Here is a 23,558-nt window from a genome sequence, read left to right as displayed (position 1 = left end):
TTTAAATAATTGTAATATTAATAGTTTACAGATATGAATAGATATAAATCCTAACAATTATATTATAGTCTCTTTTTAAATTATCAAAAAATATAGAAATTCAATAATTTTAAAATAAAATTAACCTATGGGAAAATAAAAATAGCAATTTTTTGTTTCAAAAGAACTAAAAAATTCAACCGTTTTGCTCCTTATATATACTTCTGCGCATCCCAAAAATCAGTATATTCAAATTAGCTTCTGAAACCCAAATCAGACATGCATGTATAGCTGTAGTCCATTTTCCGAATTTGTACAAAGAAATTGTAAGCAATTGGCAGAAAAAGGAAATTTAAGGTTCACAGGCATAGAGAATCAGGAGCAACAGGGCCAACAAGATGTCAATTCATGGCCAATTATATTGACAAGATGTAAGATGAATATTATGCATATTTTTGAGTTTAGATGATGAACACCACTTCATCACGTGAAGCTCCATCTGCCTGTTAACTTTGGGGTTCCATCAAGCTTTTTGGGTCATGGACCTCATCTTCAAGTCACTATCTTCGCTAAATTTTGGAGAATAGTCAAAAATTACGGCCTCAATTAAAATTCTATTTTAAAATGTCTAATTAAAATGAATATTTTATTTTAAATCAATTCCTATATTTTCTTATCAATATCATATAAGTATTGTAATAATTATATTTATGTTAAACATACAACCCATTATCGAATATTCAGATATTCTGGTTTCTTTACTCTCTTTTTTTCACGTATTTTTGACAAATTTGATCACACACATAAAAATTTTATTGTTAAACTTTTTTGTAGTGAATAAAGATATTACAATAATATTTTTACTTACAAGAAATATTTAACAAAATAAAAATAAAAATACATAATGACAAACTTTTAAAAAATATGAAAATATTAAAATACAAACGGTAGAAATATAAAAAAAACAGAGGAAGTACGATATGCCTTTTTTTTTTTTAAATAAAGTACGACATGCTGATGACGTTTCTCTATTCTGGGCAACTGGGCCTTCCCGGGTCTCGACATGTTAAAATCACAACATAGGACCTTCACGTGACCAAAATGTGATATGTGGGCACAAACAATTTTCCACCAATAAGAATCTAGATACCCCATTAACTTGGACCCACAAGATTCTTACCAAAATATCCATATGATTGGCTGCAGACATGTAAGCCACAAAGCAAAAGCCCCAGATAATTATTACAGCATCGAATAAGCCCTAAACATGTAGGTCCCACAATATCTATATTTTCCACCAAACCCAAACAGCCTTATCATTTGATCCTCAACTACATCCATTTCTAAGCCCTATAAATACCCCTCTCCTCCCCTTCCTCTTCAGCAACCAAATTCCACAAGCACCAAAAATAAGTCCTTTTTTTTTTCGCGAAAAATTCGGACAATGTCCGGAGTTTGGGTGTTCAAGAACGGGATCATCCGCCAAAATGAGGCATCGGAGCAGCAATCGAGCCGAAAGAAGGTGCTGGTGCACTTACCAACCGGAGAGGTGGTTTCGAATTACAGCTCGCTGCGCCGAATGCTGATGGAGCTCGGATGGGAGATTTACTACGGCGATATCGAGCTCTTGCAGTTCCATAAAGCCTCGTCGATTGATCTGATTTCGCTTCCTAAGGAGTTTCACAAGTTCAATTCCGTCTACATGTACGACATTGTGGTCAAGAATCCTAATGTCTTCCTCGTTAAAGACTGTTAATTAACCTCTAGCTGTGTGCTGGATACCTTTATGTTGTTTTTACTGTTTGACAGTGTGTAGATTATGTTTCTGTTGATGGGATAATAAAACACAGTAATAAAATGACAACAATGTTTTGTTTATAATGCGTTAGGAGATAACTCCTTATTTCATTTGATCAAGAGCGGATCCCACTCTGACTCCTCCCGAGATTTAACTCTTTGAACGGATTTAGATTTATATTCTCTCTGTTTTCATTTACATGTACATTTTCTAGAAAAAAAAAAAATGTGTTTCAATTGATCTTAATGTAAAATTATAATTTTAAAGTCAATTTTACTACAATTTATATTTTCCAGATCAGCCTCATTCCACATATTATGACCATTTAGTTTAATTGATTTATAAACATTCACTTTTATTAAACTGTGTGAATTTTTGAAAATAAACTCCTAATTTTACACGGAGGTAGTAAGATATATAAGCCTCATTATTAAAAAGAAACACATATATATACACACCTTTTTTTTTTTTATCATAAAACGGTCGTATATATACACTTGTGTGAGAATAAAGTACAATTTTGAATCGAGAAAATTATATTTACGTGTGTGTGGATTATGGATACTAGCCACGTAAAGCTGGCGGCATGCATGTATCAATGCAGGGTAGGGCTGACATTTATAACAAAATGGTAAAATTTAAGTAAAAATGATATTTTTGTTATTTAAATATTGAGAAAGAAGGGGTGCTTAATTTACATGAAAAAAACAGAATTCTTACTTCATCATGAATTTAAAGCACTACAAAATTAATATAGCCCATCATTAACAACGGATAATTATTTATTAATCTTATTGTAAATATGGGTCACATATATGAACTTATGAAAAAAAAAACAAATTTTATGATCAATTCTGAACTTTTTTCTTGACCAGAAATGATGAAACTGAACATTTATGACGAATTATTGTGAAAAGTCCATCACAAATATTGTGGTTTCTTTTCTTTTTTTTTTTTTCCTTTTTTTGCCGAAATATGGTGGTTTCTTGTATGTAATTTTTTCATAATATGATAAAGTAGTTTTTATATCCTTATCCTCTATTCATCTGGTTGAAAATGAATTTTAATGGATATGAATATTCTTGCTGTGAACCGAGCATATATTGGCTGCAGGGCAACCACAAATATTGGATGACATGTATGATATATTGATATGAGTAGAGGCCCACAAATAGCCCCAAGAGAAACAATCACTAGGAAAACAGGTGAGGCTCGATGGGTCTTCACGTGGGCAAGACCATCAATCTGAACCTCAGATTGTACTTGTTGCCGGCAACCAGATTTTTCCTAAATATTTTCTAAAATCTGACTTTATATAAATATATCACTTAAAAAAAATATAATATTTTATTGTTTTAATTAGTAATTTTATATGTAATAAATTATAAATAACATCTCAAGAAGTACTAGTCTGAAGTTAAGCCAAATGATCTATGATCACTTCATGTATTAAATTGACTGATTAAGAATCACAAACACAGTAAAACAATGATTAATTATTAATTAGTGATAAATTAATATTTAAATTATAGATTATCGATCGGTCGTGATGGTATATATTTAATATCGAATATTTAAATAATTGCAATAAATTAATAAAATTAAAGTGATCCATAGTTATGGTTTCTGTTAAAATTCGAAAACAAAGAAATAGTTATGGAGTATTGAAAATTCAGTTGCCTTGTCCCCAACTTTAATCTTTTTTTGTGCTCAAGTCCCAAACCAGTATTCGCATTAGCCCATTTTCCAAATCTGTATAGTGTACAGCATAATCATAAGCACTTGGCAAAACAAGAAAAATTAAGGTTTATAGCCACAGAGGTCCCCTAGGAACAACGATATCATGACCGATGGTGACAAGGCCTTACTGAATTATATGAAATATCTCCTTCAATTTTCTTGTTAAATGATCCACGTGATATATGCTCCATCTGCCTTGCAGGTTAGTTTTGTTGGTCCATCTAGATATTTCTAGGTCAAGAACCTTGTTATATGTGCTTGCGTAATAATATTGTAATAATCTTTGATTTATTAAGAAATTCTCGATTAAAAAATTCTCGAGATCTTACTTAAAATTAAATTAAAAATACACGGTAAAGGGGCCAAGATAATTTTTTATTAGATCATAACTAATACAAAAAAATATTATTGGAGAATTATGCAGTAACACCGTGGATTGAATTGTAATTTTTCTTTTTTGGTTTTTCAAAAGCGTCAACCTTTATCGTAATGAAACTTTTATTGATTGAACCATGTGTAGTAATTTTGAGTAAAAATCATGAAAACTTCACTGGATAATGCATGGTAGAGCTGAATTAAGAAATTAATCTTTGATAAACTATTTCTAGCGGAATTTCCACTAAAATTTTGAATATCCGAGTTATTATTACCAAAAATGATGATTTCAATCATTTGAAGAATAATTGAAAAGTTATGGACCCTCAGGACATAGGAGCTTCACGTGAGCAAATGTGATATGTGGGCACAACTCTCATCTCCTGTCTCTGTGTTTATATATTCGTATGTGAAAAATTTTCAACCAAAAAAATTAAGATTCCGCAACTCAGCAGGACCCACATGATTCCTACCAAATATCCCATATGATTAGATGGTATCTGAGCCAAAAAGCTTAAGAGCCCTAGCTAATTAATAGCATCAATTGTGCCCTAAATCTTTTAAACACGAGGGTCCCACAATATCTATATTCTCCACCAAAGCCAAACAGCCTTTATCATTTGATACCAAGTTATCCACCTCTAAGTTCCCTTTCCTCTTCATCAGCAACTAAATACAATAAACACCGCAACAAACAGGCTTATTTATTACGGTTAATTTACGGATAACTTCCATTTTCGGATATGGATAATGTCTCGAGTTCGAGTTCGAATTCGGATATGGATCATACGCCAAAAGAAGGGGCTGGCACACTTACTAACTGGAGAGGTGGTTACATCCTACACCGCACTGCGCCAAATGCTGATGATGGAGTATCGAGCTATTGCAGTTCCATAAAGCCTCATCAATTGACCTCGTTTCACCTCCTACGGAGTTTCACAAGTTCAAATCCGTCTACATGTATGACATCGTCGTCAAGAATCCTCATGTCTTCGTTGTCAAAGACTGCTAGCCACTAGCTAATTGTGTTTGCCTTTTGTAATTTAAGATTATAGTGATTCTATACTCAATAATGCTATGGACTCCATTTTTGTACTTGTGTAGCTGTTTAAATGCATTGTCTTCATCACCTCAATTTTGCATCTTTATGTATTATGTATAAACAAATACTACTCTTGGTATTAATTTTTGAATTAATTTTTTAAATAAAAATATAAGTGAGGAACTTTTATTACTAAAGTATTAAAAAATATAAAATAAATATATATTTGGATTCACATTAAATAATTTTAAAAAATTTAAAATAACAGACAAGACAGGACAGAGAGAGCTATGAAGCTGAGATAGGATATGCATGGGAAGTGGGGACATCAATTGTACGTGAGATGCAAATATATGTATAATCAGTACGTGTAAGATATTTTGTGTTTAAAAACAACAAAATGATGATAGTTACGACTTGAGGCCCGCGAATGACCCTAACGAAATACAATCACCATGAAAATAGGTGCAGCCCAATGGGTCTTCACGTGGACAAGATAAGAACATGTCCATAAAACCAAGGCAATCGCCGAGAACTTCAAATATAAGCCGTCAACCAGATTTTTCTTACCCACCCAAGACCCAGCCAGAGGCTTTTGTTTTATGGTTCCTCACAAATACTATTATTATACAGTGCATTTAATACGATAATTATAATTATGTACTATTATTTAGAGTAGTAATTGTTGATATTGATGTGTGCTCATTTTTAGAAAAACGGATATTTAAGAACGGAGAGAGTATAATGATTAGTTTGGATATTGATTGAAATTGGATTTGTCCAGATAAGCAGCTGTCTTTACATATGATAAATGATTATTCTTGGAAAGATGAAATGGTTCGATTATATATATTCGACTATTTACTTCGAAACACTAATGCGATTGAAAATACAACTTCGATTGAAAATGGGGGTCATTAAATTTTTCAGCAATTTTTGTGGTAATTCAAAATTTTCAATTTTTTCGCCAAAATTTTCAAAATATTAAATTCGACCAAAAAATATTGGATAAAACCTGTGGAAAATAAGTCAGTTTTTTTTGAATTGACTGGATATATGTTTTTGACATGTTTAAACTCAACCAGCAGTATATCAGCCAAAAAAATTATATTTGACTCTTAAGCGTTAAAAAGGTTTTTCTTTGACCAGATATCATTGATCGAAAATATTCATTTTTTTATAGTAATTATAGTAGTTTCTAATACTAGTCTGATTGAGTTTTGTTCATTTTAAACTTATACCTAGCGTTTGGTTGAAAATTTTATTTCATAAAACCCATTTCTCAAACCCAATATAAAATTTTCATACCCAAGGGTTTGAGAATTCAATTTTTTTCTTTTTATTTTCATTATTATTTATATCATTTCATGTAAATTATAATATGATATGAAATTTATGACTCAAAAATATGTAAATGTTAATTTATAAATATAATCTAAATTAATTATACTTGAGAACTCTAAATATTCATTTCACCACTCAACTAAACACATTATATCTCAAATTATATCACATAAATAAATCATCTTAATCTGATTACTGATCTCGACCTCGTGGCTCCACTGTAACCAAACGGAATTACGGAACCTTAAATTATTACTGTATGTAAACTAGCACAGGACCAATGAATAAAAAAGCATTCACGTGTGGCAACGTGCCTATAAATTACTGGGTTCCTCATTAATTAATTCATAGCGTAAACCATTTCCAAATTCCAGATGCCCTAAAAATATTAAACATGTAGGATGTCAACGGGTGAGATGGATTTGGATTTCGTAAGATCCAATCCAATATTATATTTTCGTTCCATTTGGTTTCGGGTTTAGATTCAGAAATATTGAAAATAAATTAATATCTAAACTGATTTGTCATATTTTTCGAATTTTAATATGGGTTTGGGTCAATAATAAATTTATTAAAAAATTATATTTTGTGAACGAGGAGTAGATGGTGAGTTAAAATAATTATATAGAAGTTATTTTTATAAATACCTCGACTATCCTTCGACTTGGTTACCGAATTCGTTGGATTTGAATAATTCGTGATCAACAATTAAAGACGTGTATGTCTCATGTATTAACGAGTCCATCATAAACATCATTTTTCATAGCTAGCAAAACTTGGATCTACTCGGTTTATTCCGGAAAAATTTGAACTTATCTAAATTCGGACAAAACTCAACTTAAGTCTATTTCCAAACCTAGGCTATGGAAGAGGGGCGAAGCTTCTAAGAGCCACCATGCATGCACGCCCTCAGGCCCCTCACCATGGTCCTGCCAAAATTTATAACTTCTTTGAGATAATTAAGAGCAAGTTTAACAGGTGTATTATCTATATACAAAATTTAAGATAATTGACGAAAACGAAAATTCTAATAGTATATCATATAAATATTTAAAATTTCTGGAATATTTTTCATCTATCTTATTTTTAAGATTGTCCTACTCAAACCTAATTTTAATTTTCATAATACAATATTATTGTTTTCTCTCTTTCACACTTATAATTGAATATATTAATATTTTAATAATAGAACTTGTGGATAAGCAATGAATGCAGGTTAAGCTGACGTGGACGTGGGTACAAAGTATTATGTCTTTGGTTGAGTGCTGAAATAAATATATATAATTTTTACAAAAAATAAGTTACTAATTTATATTAATTAAAAATATAAATAAAATTATTATTGTTATATATTTTTGTATCATTGATTTAATTTTGTATCAAATATTAATATTTCATTACTTAAATGTAGACAAAAAAAACAAAAACTGTATCAAAAAGCCATACTTGGTATTTAAAGCATAAGTTTGTGATTTTATTTTTTCTACCCAAACATCAGAAACCAAACAAGAGATGGAATTCCATTGAAATAGACAAACCACATACGTGATTCCTGAAAACCATGAATCAAACGACGACTAAACACTCTTGCCTTGCTGATATCTCTCTATATGTTGTCCATTTTGTATGATATTTTAACATTTTTAATATATTATGATGACAATTATTATTGTGAATATATAACTGACCCCTAAAAAATGGGAATAATTATCCCGGAATAATTAATTCATAGCGTGCACCATGCGCTTATATATTAAACATCATCTAGATCTATGTTCTCCACCGAAGCTAAACAGCCGTATCCTTATCTGTTATGCTCAACTATATATTTTTAGAGCATCTTCAAGCTCTTAGCTTGAAATTTGAGAAGAATAAGAAAAACAATTGTTCCAAAAAATTTTTAGCGCCTCTTTAAATCATTAAGAGTCTTTTATTTCTCTCTGCTCTCTCCTCAAAATTAAGAGTCACCACATAGCTCTTAACTTATTTTTCACAATAAAAAAAATTCATTCCTCCAATTCACATCCACTTAACTTTGTTATAATGGAGCCCAACAAAATAAAATATGAAATATAGATTATATATAAAAAATATTGTTGGAATTTACACTTTTAACCTTATACCAAAATAGAGCCATATCCAAAAAAATCCCTATAAATAGCTCCTCCTTCCCTTCCCTTCCCTCTCCATCCTCAACTAAAAAAACATCAACCCTTCTGCCTATCAACACACAGAAATGTCTGGAGTTTGGGTATTCAAAAACGGTGTCGTACGCCTAGACAACGATCGGGCAACCGTAGATTATTCATTGGTGCACGTCCCAACTGGAGAGGTGATTTCATCCTACGCCTCCCTCACCCAGATACTGTTAGAGCTTGGATGGAAACCATACGACAACGGCAATTCCGAGCTCTTGCAGTTCGCTAAAGACTCTGGTTTCATTTCACTTCCTAAGAATTTCAACAAGTTTAAAGGTGTCTCCAAGGCTATGGTTGTCACCAATAATCCTGGTGTCTTCAAGCTCGTCCAAGAGACTAATGAGCAGAAAGAGACTACTGCTGCTGCTGAGGACTCTAGCTAGGTTATATATTTATCACTTTGTGTGTGGCTTTTCAGCTGTTTATTTTACAAGTATTTTTACAGTAGTACTGCATGTGGTTGTGTAATTTAAGATTTCTGTTGTTGATCGGAGAGTCGAATAATGCTATATATGTTGATACTCTTGCTTCTTAAGTATTAACAGATATTAAGCACTATCTTTGTTTTTTTTTGGAAATTAATTACTCGATCTATATATCTTTTCTCATTTCCATTTTTTTAAACCTTTTTAATATTTTAAAAAGACATATTTAAATAGAATTTGTTTTTATAGAATTTATATCAAATGAGAGTTTAGAATCTAAATTTTAATTTAACATAGACTTCTAATTATAAGTTATTAATTAAAGATAATATTTAGTTTTTTTACGTGTTCAACAGTCAAACATCAATAAAAACAAGACCAAAAGAGTATTTTAAATTAGTTGAGTCTTTATTCTTTCCATCTAGATTCATGGATAACGTTTAAAAAGTTTAAAATTTTCAATACAGTTTTTTATAAATCAAGATTATAAATATGAACTTATGTAAATAAAATTACAAGTATTTATAACTTCTTAATTCCTAAGGTCATCAGTGTGTTGCCGAATTGAGGTTTAGGTAACAGTATTTTATAACATTTCAAGACTGATTTGTTTCCTACCAGATGAATTAGCGACACTTTTCGTAGTTCTTTTAAAAAAAATTATATCCTCCAACAATAAAAAAACATTTGACCGTAAGATGGAATGATAATAACTTCTCCTCAATTGCACTTCTCGCACATAAATTGCATTATTTGCACAAAAGTTGCACAAAATGCGAACCAATTTGCCAGAATTGCAATTTTTAGCTCTTGTCGAATGTAATCGGGTAATAAGATGGGTAGAAACCCATTTTCTGTTTTTAATTTTATTTTGGAAATTGTTGGCTTTGTAGTGATATTTTGTAGTTAAATGTATAACTTAGTATATTCAACGAGGAGGATTGACATAATCTTAGTACATTTTGGTTTTTCAGCTTCTGCTTTATAAATCGTGTTGTAGATTTTTCTTCCAAACGATACCATTTTTCATTCCATGACAGTTGTAATTATCGTTATATCAAACATTATCTTGATGTCTAAGCTTTTGATATCAATTCCTAAGGTATACCCAGGTGCCGCGATCTTGAGATTTGCATAAACATATTCAGCTCCGTAATGGTGTGCCTCCATTGCTTATGTCAAATGTAACATTAACGTAACTCAAGTTCTCACCGACTTCTTTGTGTCCCAATAATACTAATGATCGATGGCACTACAGCCATCATCATGCACCGCAGAAGATATATATTGTTGCGCCTGCTGCTGCTAACTTCATTCTTTCTGGCTTGTATTTTCAATGCACTTTGTCTGTAATTATGATGTTAAAGTTTATTGCAAACAAAGGAGAAAATGCAAACAAAGGAGAAAATGCAAACAAAGGAGAAGTATAATGAATGCATCGCATGCATTGCTATATAAACAGAGGTCCCTCATTCAGATCTTCACTTCACTTCTTCTGAGAAAATGCAACTACGCACTTCACTGGGTTCCCCGTCTCCGGGTGTTCTCAAAATTAATGTTCATGGGCATACTTCCAAAACACCTATGAACATAAAATTGAATTCTTTGTCAAAATTGCATTCGGGCGTATAAGAAAAATATAAATTCGAATAAATTTTGGGAAATTAAATTTCTCTAATTCTGATCATAAAAATGGAATCAATTAATTCTATCTTAGCTGAATTTAATATATCAAATATATTCAAAAAATAAATATGGTCTAATTTATTAACCAAAGATGACTAATTTATTTTATCAAATATAGTTTAAGATATAAATATAATCAACTTTAGTCTATCAATAATAATTTATTCTGTTTCACCAAAAATTAAAATAATACGCTCTAGTCGATCATTTTTAGTTTAACTCGCTGACACCTCTATACTTATAAATGCTTTTTCATCACAGTCCAATATAGATTTTAAAAGGCATAAATTCTAACAAATTTATCATAATTATTAAAATGAAAATAGTTGCAAAGTCGTATCACAAATACTTCTGAAACTCCAGTGGATTAATAGGAACATATCTATAAATATATGTTCTCATTACTCACGTAATGAACCTATATGGATAAAGAAAAACTTCAATAAGAAAGTTTAAGAGTGATACTCAACAATTTATATTCCTAGTGACAGAAGAATTGATCCATATTTTGAATTTGTAGTATATGCATAAAGTTATATTAATGGCCTTCCCAGAAATAAATATGAAATTTACAGATAAATTTTATTCAATTTCCTAATTTGTATTATATATTTAATTTGTTTCATTCCTCAGTTGTGGACTTCTGGTGAATGTTCATTCTTTGCTTTCTTGGTATGAATATACATAAATTAGTAGTCATGTTTGATTGTTTTTGTGGTTGCAGTTACTGTTTTATCTTTGTCGGGATTCTTATCTCAGGGTAAAAATTGTTGGAATGTAACATTAATTTCATTCAGACCCTTTTTCTAACATCTTAAGATTTTGAATAGACTCATTCTCACCAAAAATATCTCTTGGATGGACGAATTATGTGCCAATTAGCTTTGATAAAGCATCTGCGAACAAACTAGCTCATTATTTGGCACGATTAGCTAGTTTAAACCCATGTTGCAGATTGTGTGATCAGAAAGAAAATGTCATTTCTGAGTTTTAAGATGGTCCTGATGCTGATTTGATATGAGTAAATCTCAGATTATCTACCTTTCAGAAAGAAAATAAAAACTATTGAACTGGCTTAGGAGCATCAAACCATATTTGACGCTTGCATAAACAACGATTAGGGAAACTTTAATAATAACAAATAATTCATCCTGTGGCTGCCTTCACTAAAAAAACTATGCTTTCGACAGTGTCCTTAAGAAAAATCAGTAACTAATGTAAAACAAAAGAAAATTATCATTGTCGCACTGAAGAAAACATTACGATAACAATAATTAAGTCTATAAATTGTTATCACACATAAATGGCCCATACCAATGAACTCAGCACATATCCGCAGATTATTCCAATAGAAACACATAACAGTGAGGAAGCTGTTGGAGAGAATGATGAATTACTTGACTCAATTGTTTTATGATTTAAATTTTCTTAAGACTGCTGCCCTGCCTTGATCTTATCTTTGATGGAAACCAGACTTTCCCTGTAAGCAAACACTCCTTCACACCCTGTATAGTTATGAAACGCAAAATCCTTTGTTTCTTGTGTATCAGGATCAACCATGAGCATGTAACCATTTTCACATTGCAATAAGAGCCTGTTATCCTTCCAGTGACCAACAGGATGTCGAATATCAGGAAGCGGTCCCATAGTAAATTTCTTGGTCCAACAACCCTCACTCCATGTCCAAATATCAAAATTCTTCAAACTCTCGTGGAGAGACAGAAATGCAAGAGAATCATCATATACTGCAAGACACTTGGTACTTGGCTGTGCATAGTCCGGAACATCAATATCTTTGAATGAATCATTCGCCATATCAAAAAGAATTATCACTTCAGAACTATAATTGAGTGATCCCAACCAGTAACAACATTCATTCATGGTCCGATCGACATTTTGAAAATCTAATATAAGGTTCCTTCGAGTTATACCAGTAACTCCCGAAGACTATTATAGTTACCTCTGAATCTAGTCGTATTGATTGTTCAATCATGGAAAAGGTTATAGCATCCTCAGGGGCATAAGAAACTTGCCCAAAATTAGCATGGTATCGAACATTATCTTGATAACCCATAGGTTATAATATTAATTTCTAAGGTCATCAATGTGTTGCCGATTTTGATTTCGAGGTTTAGGACCTTAGGTAATAGTATTTTATAGCATTCCAAGATTATATGTATATTGGGCCAATTATATAAATGAGTTATTTGTTTGTATAAGTCTAGAGAGTACCTTGGATGCTTAGCTTCGGGTTGGGTACAAAAGGGATGGTTTATTACTGTGTACATGTACATCATGTCTTAAATATCATTATAGTTCGTGCAGTGATGTTAAGATTCATGAAATACGCAAAGTTCTAATTAATTTATCAATGATTCCATTATTTATAACATCACAAGCCCATAATCCTCGCACAAAAATCACACTGATTCGCCTGATCAGTCACAATTGTTTACTCTCGTCTAGCACAATTAGGTAATTAGATCGGTTCAAACCCGATTTTGAGTATTTTTTTTTCAAGAGAAATGGGTTGATTTGTTTCCTCCAAATGAACTAGTGACACTTTCGTAGTTCTTTTAAAAAACTTATTTCGTCCAACAATATTAAAAAAGCAATTGATTGTAAGATGGTATGATAGTGACTTCTCCCCAATCGCGCTTTTCGCACATAAAATTGCAATATTTGCACAAAATGTTAGGAATCAATAATTTTTGATGATAACATAAACATTTTGTAACATGTCTTACTTAGAACCTTTATCAAATTTCAGTTGTAATTGTTATGTTTCTTGTCTTTGGGAATTATCAACGGATGGGTAGAATAGGATGGCTAATTGTAAATATCCAATGCCATGTAATTTTATCTAAGTGAAGGATATTCAACTGATGAGATGTAACTATTCAACTGATGAAGACTGGATGATGTTTCAACTGATGAAAATCAAGCATTCAACTGAAGACAAAGTGTTCAACTGATGATGCTGAGGAATTCAACTGATGAGACTGGAACAGCATTCAACTGATGAAGTTTGTAATTCATTCAACTGATGAAGTTTGTAATTCATTCAACTGATGAGCCAGGCATTCAACTGATAAAGTCAATAGCAGTTGAAAGCAACCAGAACCTTCAACTGATGAAGCAAAGAGCAGTTGAAAGTGACTAGAGCTTAAGTCTGACAAATCACATGGATCGAATTACACTAAAATAGACATGGAAGCCTAATTAGGAAAATAAAGAAGAAGCAGAAACATACTTATCTCATGCAGTGCAATCTGGATCAAATCAAGATGATGGTCAAAGATGAAGACATCTCAGAAAGCATGCATAAGACAAAGTTGTGCAGCATTGTTTTTAGATTAGAGTGCATTTTGTAATCTAGCTAAAAGCTTTGTAAAACTTGGGGTATATAACCAAGTTAGTAGCATCAGTTGAACTTGTTCAAATTACTTGAAAGAAAAATCTGAGAGTTAGAACTTGTTTGAGTGATGAACCAGCAGCTGTGCGAATTGTAAACAATCCACAGATTCTTCTATATAAAATCTCACGGGTGGATCATTCAATCCACCCGTATTTTTAATACTTGGTGTTTTTCTGTTTACTGTGTTTTTAGTGTATCATTCTTGAATCTTTTAAATTTGTAAAAGATTGTATTCAACCCCCCCTTCTACAATCTTTCTCATAGTTGGTGTAAAATAACAATTGGTATCAGAGCCAGGTTCCCAACAAACAGGGAAAAAGATCAACACTGCTAGAGAAAGATGGGAAAGAAGGATGCTGGAGTGAAGATTCCTGTTCTTGACAAAGACAACTATTTTCACTGGAAAGTGAGAATGCATCTGCATCTGTTGTCCATTGATGAAAGCTATGTGAACTGCATTGAAAAAGGACCTCATGTCCCCATGAAGGTCTGCACAAGTATGGGAGCTGATGGTGAAGACATGGTAGGTAAGATGATTCCAAAACCTATCCATGAATATTCTCAAGAAGATACTGAAGAAGTGCACAAGGACAAGAAAACCATGAACCTTCTGTTCAATGGTTTGGATCAAGAAATGATTGACAGTGTTATTAGCTGCACAAGTGCTAAAGAAGTTTGGGACACCATCAGGATCATCTGTGAAGGAAATGAGCAAGTGAGAGAGAACAAAATGCAGCTTCTGATTCAGCAATATGAGTCATTCCATTTCAAGGCTGGTGAAAGTTTAAGTGATACATTTAACAGATTTCAAAAACTGTTAAATGGTCTAAAGCTCTTTGGAAGAGTATATCAAGTTAAGGATTCAAACCTGAAATTCTTAAGAGCTCTTCCTAAAGATTGGAAACCCATGACAGTCTCTCTCAGAAATACACAAGAATTTAAAGACTATACTCTAGAGAGACTGTATGGAACCTTAAAGACTTATGAGCTTGAAATGGAGCAAGATGAAGAGATTGAGAAAAGCCAAAAGAAAGGGCATTCATCTGTGGCTCTAGTTGCATCTCTGGAGGATACTGTCAAGGACAAGGGAAAGTCTCAAGTTGAAGAAACTGAGAAGTTGGTCAAAGAGGAGAGCTCAGAGTCAAGCAAAGGAAGAAGAAAGGAGAAAGAAGTAGCTGATTCTGGTGAAGAAAGTGATGGAATTGATGAGCATCTAGCCTTCCTGTCAAGAAGATTCTCCAAACTGAAATTCAAAAAGAATTTTAATTCTGCAAAATCCTTTAAAGGCAATCCCAAGTCTGATAGAAGCATGGTAGACAGATCAAAATTCAAGTGCTTCAACTGTGGGAATGCAGGTCACTTTGCAAATGAGTGCAGAAAGCCTAAAGTTGAGAAGAAGTCAAGTGAAAACATTGACTACAAAAAGAAATATTATGAACTTCTCAAACAAAAGGAAAGAGCATTCATCACAAAGGATGATTGGGCAGCTGGAGATGATTCTGATGAAGAGGAGGAGTTTGTCAATCTAGCTCTAATTAATGGCCAACTCCACAGATCAAGAAGAAAACACTGGAAGCAGTAGTCAGGTATTCACTACAAACCTAGTTGAGTTAACTAAAGATGAATGCAATGCTACCATTAATGAAATGTCTACTGAACTGTATCATTTGCATGTTTCTTTAAAATCTCTTACTAAGGAAAACAGTAGAATTAAGGAAGCTAACACCTTTCTTAGTGATAGAAACAGTGCCTTAGAAGCTCAATTTATTGAATTTGAGAAGCTGAAGATTGAGTGTCAGACAGCCAAGGATGATCTCTTGGTTGTTCTGAAGAGAGAAGAGATCATAAGAAAGCAGCTTGATAAGGAACAAGAGATCATTGCCAAATGGAAATCTGGTAGGAATGTTTCCACCAATATCATCAACATGCAAGGTAGAGAGACCTTTGTAGAAAATGAGTGGAAGAGGAATAAGAAAGTGCTTGAGAAATCTGAGAATAGTTCAGGTGATGAGAATACTGATGATGATCATCAGTTGAAGAACAAAGACTCAACTGATGAGAGTCATCAGTTGAACAAAAACTCATCAGTTGACAAGAGTGTTCTCAAGAAGCTTAACAAGAAATATGGTCCTGTTAAAAAGAATTTTGTTAAAGGTGAGAATAGTTCTTCTGAGACCATTGATAGTGTTAATAACACTCTTCATTCTAGTAACAAGAACAAGAAGAAGTTGGATACTAGTGAGCATAAATCTGAGGAGACTAAAAAGAAGAAAGGAAATAGAAATGGCAAAATAGGAGTTAACAAGCACACCAATTACACTCCCAATGCTAGTGCTCTTAGGAAAACTTGCAGTAAGTGTGGTAGTGTAAATCATTTATCTGCTAATTGTAAAACTGTGGTTGCTCCTAATTTATCCTTGCCTATTCCTATGACATCTGTTCCTCACATGAATTTATCTGCTATGAATATGATGCCTGGTTTATTGCCTCACAATCCTTATTCTCAGCCTAACATGCCATATATGTTCAATCCTTATTTCAATGCCTTTAACATGCCTCAATTTCATTCAAACTTGCATGGAATGAACAATTTATGCATGTCTCAAAGACCTGTGTTTGAAAACATAGTTGATGTTCCAATTTCTCAACCAAAACCAAAGATTGAACCAATTCAATCCAAGGAAGAGGTTGAGAAAGTGGAAAAGGCTGCTAAGACTAACAAATCTGGACCCAAAGCAATTTGGGTACCAAAATCAACTTGATCTGTTTGTGAAATGTGTGCAGGGAAACCACAAGAAGAATTTGTGGTACTTGGATAGTGGATGCTCCAGGCACATGACTGGTGATTCCTCCCTGCTCACAAAGTTTGTGGAGAAAGCTGGCCCTAGCATTACCTTTGGAGATGACAGCAAAGGATATACTATGGGATATGGCTTGATTGCAAAAGAGAATGTCATCATTGATGAAGTTGCATTGGTGTCTGGTCTTAAGCACAACTTGCTTAGCATCAGTCAGCTCTGTGACAAAGGTTACAAAGTAAATTTCACTTCTGCAGCCTGTGTTGTCACCAAAGGAGATGACAACAATGTGGTTCTGATTGGACAAAGAAAAGGAAATGTGTATGTAGCTGACTTCAATTCTGTCAAGTCTGAATCTATCACTTGCCTTCTCAGCAAAGCAAGCTCAGATGACAGTTGGCTATGGCATAAGAGATTGTCTCATCTAAATTTCAAAACCTTGAATGAGTTAATAAAGAAGGACTTGGTAAGAGGTCTACCAAAGCTGGAATTCTCAAAAGATGGACTTTGTGGAGCCTGTCAGCTAGGAAAGCAAAAGAGAAGCTCTTTCAAAAGCAAGACTCTTTCATCAATTGTGAAGCCCCTTCAGCTCTTGCATATGGATTTGTTTGGACCAGTCAACATCATGTCTATTTCAAAGAAGAAATATTGCCTAGTGATTGTTGATGATTTTTCAAAATTCACTTGGACTTTCTTCTTGCATTCTAAGGATGAAGCTGGGAAAATCATCATCAATCATATCAAGGCATTAAACAACAATCCAGATGTCAAAGTTGAAAGGATAAGAAGTGACAATGGGACAGAATTCAAGAACTCTGTGATGAAAGAATTTTGTGAAGAAGAGGGAATTACTCATGAGTTCTCTGCACCAAGAACTCCACAACAAAATGGTGTTGTTGAAAGGAAAAATAGAACTCTTATTGAGGCTGCAAGAACCATGATTAATGAAGCTCAACTTCCAACCTATTTTTGGGCTGAAGCTGTGAACACTGCTTGCTTCACTCAAAACATTTCACTAATTACCAAACCTCATAATCTAACTCCCTTCCAACTCTTCAAAGGAAAGAAGCCAACAATTAGCTTTCTTCATGTATTTGGATGCAAGTGTTATGTTCTAAGAAATCAAGGTGAAAATCTTGGAAAATTTGAGGCCAAGGCAGATGAAGCTATTTTTGTTGGATACTCTGATGGAAAATCATTTAGAGTATATAATCTGAGAACCAACATTGTTATGGAATCAATCCATGTGGTTTTTGATGATAAGAAGATTCAAGGATTCTCAGATGAAGGATTTCATGATAATCTCAGATTTGAGAATGAAGGTGAAGGTGATCTGTATGACAGTGATGATGATGATGACATTATTCAAAATGTTGGAATTAATCCTGGAATTAATATTCCAACTGATGACTCTCTGGTGCAAGAAACAACTACAATTGGAAATTCAACTGAAGCATCAGTTGAAACTACATTGGAGGGATCAGTTGAAACACCTCAAGGATCATCAGTTGAAAGAATGTCTCAAAGTTTCAATCAGTCTAGAAATAATGAGATGTCAAATTTAGGGGGAGCTTTCCAACATGGAAACCTGAACTTCAATAATGAAGCCACATCATCAAGACAATCACTTCCACCACAAAGAAAGTGGACAAGGGATCACCCTTTTGAGCTAATTATTGGAGATGCAAATGCATCTGTACAAACAAGAAGAGCAACTCAAGATGAGTGTTTGTACAGTGCATTCCTTTCACAGGATGAACCTAAAGTCATAGAAGATGCTCTCAAAGATGCTGATTGGGTTCTTGCTATGCAAGAAGAATTAAATCAATTTGAGAGAAACAATGTTTGGAAGCTGGTGCCTAAGCCTAAAAATAAAACAATTGTAGGAGTAAGGTGGGTATTCAGAAACAAAGTGGATGAGAATGGAGTTGTCACCAGGAACAAGGCCAGACTTGTTGCTAAAGGATACTCTCAATCTGAAGGAATTGATTTTGATGAGACCTTTGCACCAGTTGCAAGACTGGAAGCAATAAGAATGTTCCTAGCTTATGCTGCTCATGCCAACTTTAAAGTTTATCAAATGGATGTCAAGAGTGCTTTTCTAAATGGTGAACTGGAAGAGGAGGTATATGTCAGTCAGCCTCCTGGTTTTGAAGATCCAGAATTTCCAGAGTATGTTTACTTTTTATTAAAAGCACTCTATGGACTAAAGCAAGCACCAAGGGCATGGTATGACACTCTGTCTCAATTCTTATTAGATAATCATTTTTCCAGAGGAACTGTGGATAAAACACTATTTTACAGAAATGTAAATGGTGCCTTTATTCTGGTTCAAATTTATGTAGATGATATAATTTTTGGTTCTACAGATGAGAAACTTTGCAAGAAGTTTGCTAATCTTATGAAAAGTCAGTATGAAATGAGCATGATGGGAGAGCTCACCTACTTTCTTGGTTTACAAGTTAAACAAGTAAAGGAAGGTATATTCATAAATCAAACTAAGTACATCTATGATCTACTTAAAAAGTTTGATTTATTGGATTGCAAAGAAGCTAAGACTCCCATGCCAACAGCCACCAAATTAGAGTTAAGTCCTAATGAGAAATCTGTGGACATCTCTAATTATAGAGGCATGGTTGGTTCTCTTTTATATCTGACAGCTAGTAGACCAGATATTATGTTTTCTACATGCCTCTGTGCTAGATTTCAATCTGATCCTAAAGAATCACATCTTATTGCTATAAAAAGAATATTCAGATATCTTAAGGGAACACCAAATCTTGGCATTTGGTACCCTAAAGACTCTGGATTTGATCTAATTGGATATTCAGATGCTGATTTTGCAGGATGCAAAATTGATAGAAAAAGTACAACAGGCACCTGTCAATTTCTTGGTGACAGATTGATTTCTTGGTTTAGCAAAAAGCAAAATTCTGTATCAACCTCTACAGCTGAGGCTGAATACATTGCAGCTGGAAGCTGTTGTGCACAATTATTGTGGATGAGAAATCAATTACTTGATTATGGATTAAATCTCTCAAAAATCCCAATATTTTGTGACAACACCAGTGCTATTGCTATAACTGAAAATCCAGTACAACACTCAAGAACCAAGCACATTGACATCAAATACCACTTCATAAGGGAACATGTGATGGCTGGTACTGTTGAAATGCATTTTGTTCCAAGTGAAGAACAAATTGCAGATATCTTCACAAAGCCTCTTGATGAATCCACATTCACAAGGTTGGTAAGTAAATTAGGTATGTTAAATTTCTCCTAATTTAGAGTGAATTTTTCTGTAATTTGGCAGCCAGAATTTGATTAATTTTGATTTATCAAAATTGAATTAATTATAATTCTGGATAAAATCTATAATATTTCAACTGATGAACTAGTGAAATTGTTTCAACTGATGTTTGAAACAATATCCTCCTGCGCTGTTTTTCATTCAACTGATGACACCAGTTGAAGACGCCTTCAACTGATCTTCATCAGTTGAATAGGAAGTTTAAAGAGGCGCTTATTTCATCCGTTGAAAGTATTATCAGATCTGAGCCGTTGAAATTTCTTTTGTCTCTCACCTACTTTATACACACGATCGTGTGTGTAATTTTTGTAGAGTTCAATAAGAGTAATTTCTTCTCAACGGTAATTTCTCAGCCAATCACAGCAATTTTCTGAGAAAGTATTTAAGTGTTTTAATCTATTTTCATTTCTTTTCATCTTACTCTTTCGAATTCTCAAAGCTCTCTTCTCTCTCTGTGCAAAAACAAGTTCTAATTCTTCTTCAAGCTTTCTCTGTAACTGCAATGGCACCAATGAAGAAGTACACTGCACCAAGTGGGTTTATCTATGAGAAGAACAACTTTGCGTCATTTGTGGATACCAAGGCTGTGGAGGAGAAAGAGTATCACAGGATGATGGAGTTCATCAAGTCAAGCCAGCTCTCTTATGCTATGACTGAAGCTCCCATCATCTACCATGAAATAGTTGAGGAAATGTGGACCTCTGCAGAGTTTAATAGTGAGCATGAAACTCTAACTTTCTCTGTCAATAATAAAACTTACTCTGTTAATGCTGATGTTATGAAAGCATGCTTTAAGATTCCTGAAAATACTGTTTTATCTTTGCCTAGTGATAATCAGTTGGTTAATTTACTTTATGCCATGAATTATGTTTTGCCAACTGATGCCTTAGGTAAAATAGAAAGAAGGGGTCTTAGGAGAGAATGGAGTTACTTATGTGATGCATTTATTAAAGCATTTTCTGGTAAAATTAGTAATTTTAATGCCCTTACTTCCCAGATCTTACAAATGCTTTACATGTACCTGACTAATGAATATTTCAACTTTGGTGGTTTGATGATCCAAGAAATTGGGGAGAAACTAGGTGATAAAACTGATAGACCTAGGAATATATATTATGTCAGATTTCTTATGATGCTAGCTAATCATCTCAATGATAAGCTAGTTATTACTAACAAGGAAGCCAAGCTTCCCAGTTTTGTGCAGGAAAAGAGAGTCTTTAAAGACCTCTTTAGGATGAATTTATACCCCTCCTTGGAGGTGGTGTTCCTGCCAACAATGGAGGCTGGAAAGCACAAAGAGGTACATGGCTTTCCTTCTACTCTCTCTCAACCCTCAACTTCTTTGCTTTCTGCTATCAGGGCTGTTGAGGAGGCCCATCAACAGCCTACACAAGTAGCAAAACCCTCTAAAACCAAGTCTTCTAAACCAACCTCAGATGCCTCCCAAAAGGCATCTGTTGTAAAAACTAAGAAACACAAGCCTGAGGGGAGTGTAATTGGAGGAAGTGAGGGGGAGGGAAAGGGTGATCATCAAAGAAACCCTAAGGATAAGGATGGAGAGGTGAGTGCTAACCAGCCTAGCCACTCTGCCGTCTCCCAAAAGACTGTAGATGTTAATATGGATTTAAGCACATCCCTAGCAGCATCCTCCCAAAAGGATGTTGTTATTGAAAACAGTCCTCAGCCAAGGACACAGTCAAAAAGGGGGAGGGACACCACTTCTTCACCTGTTAAAGCCTATGGGAGAAAGAAGAAAAGAAGTGATGAATCAAAGCACTCTGCACACACACAGGAATGTATTCCTGTCATTTCTCAAATTCAGATTGATGTGACTCCAATAAATGTGGAGTCACAGCCCCCTTCTTCAGTAAATCCAATTACCCATATTCATGATCTTACTATTTCTACAACTCAAACACAATCCCCAACCTCTTCTGTGGATGTGGAATTGATTCACACCACACTTGTAAATTCTCCATCTTTAGATTTCATGGAGAAGTCCCCCTCTGAGATTGATCATCATCACTTTGATGATTTGTTGGATCTTTCTCTTCCAATTCCTTCTTTTGTGAAAGTGTGCTCTGTGGATATACCATTAAAATCAATCACCACAGACTCAACTATCACAGCCTCTAAACCTATTTCTTCATTTTCTTCAACTGATCTCCCTCATCAGTTGACAAGTGTTTGTCCTTCAACTGATCTGCTTAACAGCTCTCATCAGTTGAATGCATCCTCTACTCATGTTTCAACTGATGTCTCTCATCAGTTGACAACTGCTGCTACTTCAATTACTTTACCTTCTTCTACAGCAGTTGATCACATGGTAGCACAAACACTTTTAGGATTGAGTGGAGTGAGCTATGGAGTGGAGAGGCAGCCTAGTGAGCTGGCAAAAGGAGAGGGTGTGGAGAGTCTGGCATTTTCTTCTAGCCAGGAAAAAGGAGAGGATAAGAGTGACCCTTTAGTAAGGGTAAGTGAGGGAGAGGTGAGTTGTGTGGTGAGCCAAGGGGAGCCCTTGATGCAAGAACAGAGAGAAATTGAGAGAAATGCAGGTGTCAGTGAAGGGTTTAGTGAACAAGAGTTTCAAGCTGAATACAGATCCATATTGGATGGTGTTTCACTAGACCCTGAGACTTTTACTCATGGAATGTCTTCCATTCAAGATTTTGCCAGATTGGACAATCAAGCAGCTGAGAGGCACCTTAATCTAATTCACACTACATCTTCTATGCTTAGAGCAAAGGAGGCATTTACAGCTCTGCCTGCCAATGCTGGAGATGATTTTCAATATGATGATAGTGATGAAGACCTCAATGATGCTCTTGAGGAATCCCTTGGTGAACAACCTACCACTTCTCTACCTTCATGGCTCTCCATGCAGTCTGCAAATGCAATGGTTGTTAGCATGGAGCTGGAAAGGCAAGCCTCCACTCTTCTTCAATCACAACCTGGAAGCTCATCCTCCTCTCAAGCCATCTCTGCCACCATTGCCAGTCAAGCTTTGGAAAACCTCAAGCTTCACAAATATCAATCTCTCCACTTTCAGAAAGAGATAGAGCATCTCAGTTTTCTTATTGGCTCTGTTAAGACTGATCTGACCAAACAATTTGATGAAAAGCTTCCAGCTCAGGTCAAATCAGCTCTTTCTGCAACTGAGCAAAAACAACTACAATTGGAGAAGCAAATGGATGCTCTGGAAGGAAATGTCTATATTTTAAACTCTAGAATGGATGAGATGTTGCAGCATCAGAGAATTCAGACTGGACTTCTTCAACATCTTCTTCTTGCCTCTGGTGTTTCTTTTCCTAGTCCATCCCCTACACTTGCTGCTAACAAAAAGGGGGAGAAAGAATTACCAACTCCTGCAGAATTGATCAGTCAAATTCCTCCCCCTTTCCACACTGAAAGGGAAAAGCAGAAGATTGCAAGGATGAAAGAATTG

The 23,558-nt window shown here is 34.2% G+C and overlaps 3 protein-coding genes across 3 annotated transcripts; 2 read left to right on the top strand and 1 right to left on the bottom strand.

The window, feature by feature from the left end:
• The first annotated feature begins 1,376 nt into the window (after positions 1-1,376).
• On the top strand, positions 1,377-1,865 carry LOC108198636 (flowering-promoting factor 1). Its single transcript, XM_017366407.1, has one exon. The coding sequence runs from the start codon at positions 1,424-1,426 to the stop codon at positions 1,733-1,735; it is 312 nt and encodes a 103-aa protein (XP_017221896.1). The 5' UTR covers positions 1,377-1,423; the 3' UTR covers positions 1,736-1,865.
• A 6,649-nt stretch (positions 1,866-8,514) lies between these two features.
• On the top strand, positions 8,515-8,859 carry LOC108200432 (flowering-promoting factor 1). Its single transcript, XM_017368582.2, has one exon. The coding sequence runs from the start codon at positions 8,515-8,517 to the stop codon at positions 8,857-8,859; it is 345 nt and encodes a 114-aa protein (XP_017224071.1).
• Positions 8,860-12,015: 3,156 nt separating this feature from the next.
• LOC108224961 (uncharacterized) lies at positions 12,016-12,661 on the bottom strand. The gene is made up of 2 exons (XM_017399737.1): positions 12,519-12,661; positions 12,016-12,427 (listed from the first exon to the last, which is right to left on the bottom strand). Exons 1-2 carry the CDS (start codon positions 12,659-12,661, stop codon positions 12,016-12,018), a joined length of 555 nt encoding a protein of 184 aa, XP_017255226.1.
• Between the last annotated feature and the right edge of the window lie 10,897 nt (positions 12,662-23,558).

This window comes from Daucus carota, chromosome 1, assembly GCF_001625215.2.
Source record: "Daucus carota subsp. sativus chromosome 1, DH1 v3.0, whole genome shotgun sequence".
NCBI classification, from domain to species: Eukaryota; Viridiplantae; Streptophyta; class Magnoliopsida; order Apiales; family Apiaceae; genus Daucus; species Daucus carota.
This window is presented reverse-complemented; position numbering and strand designations above follow the sequence as displayed.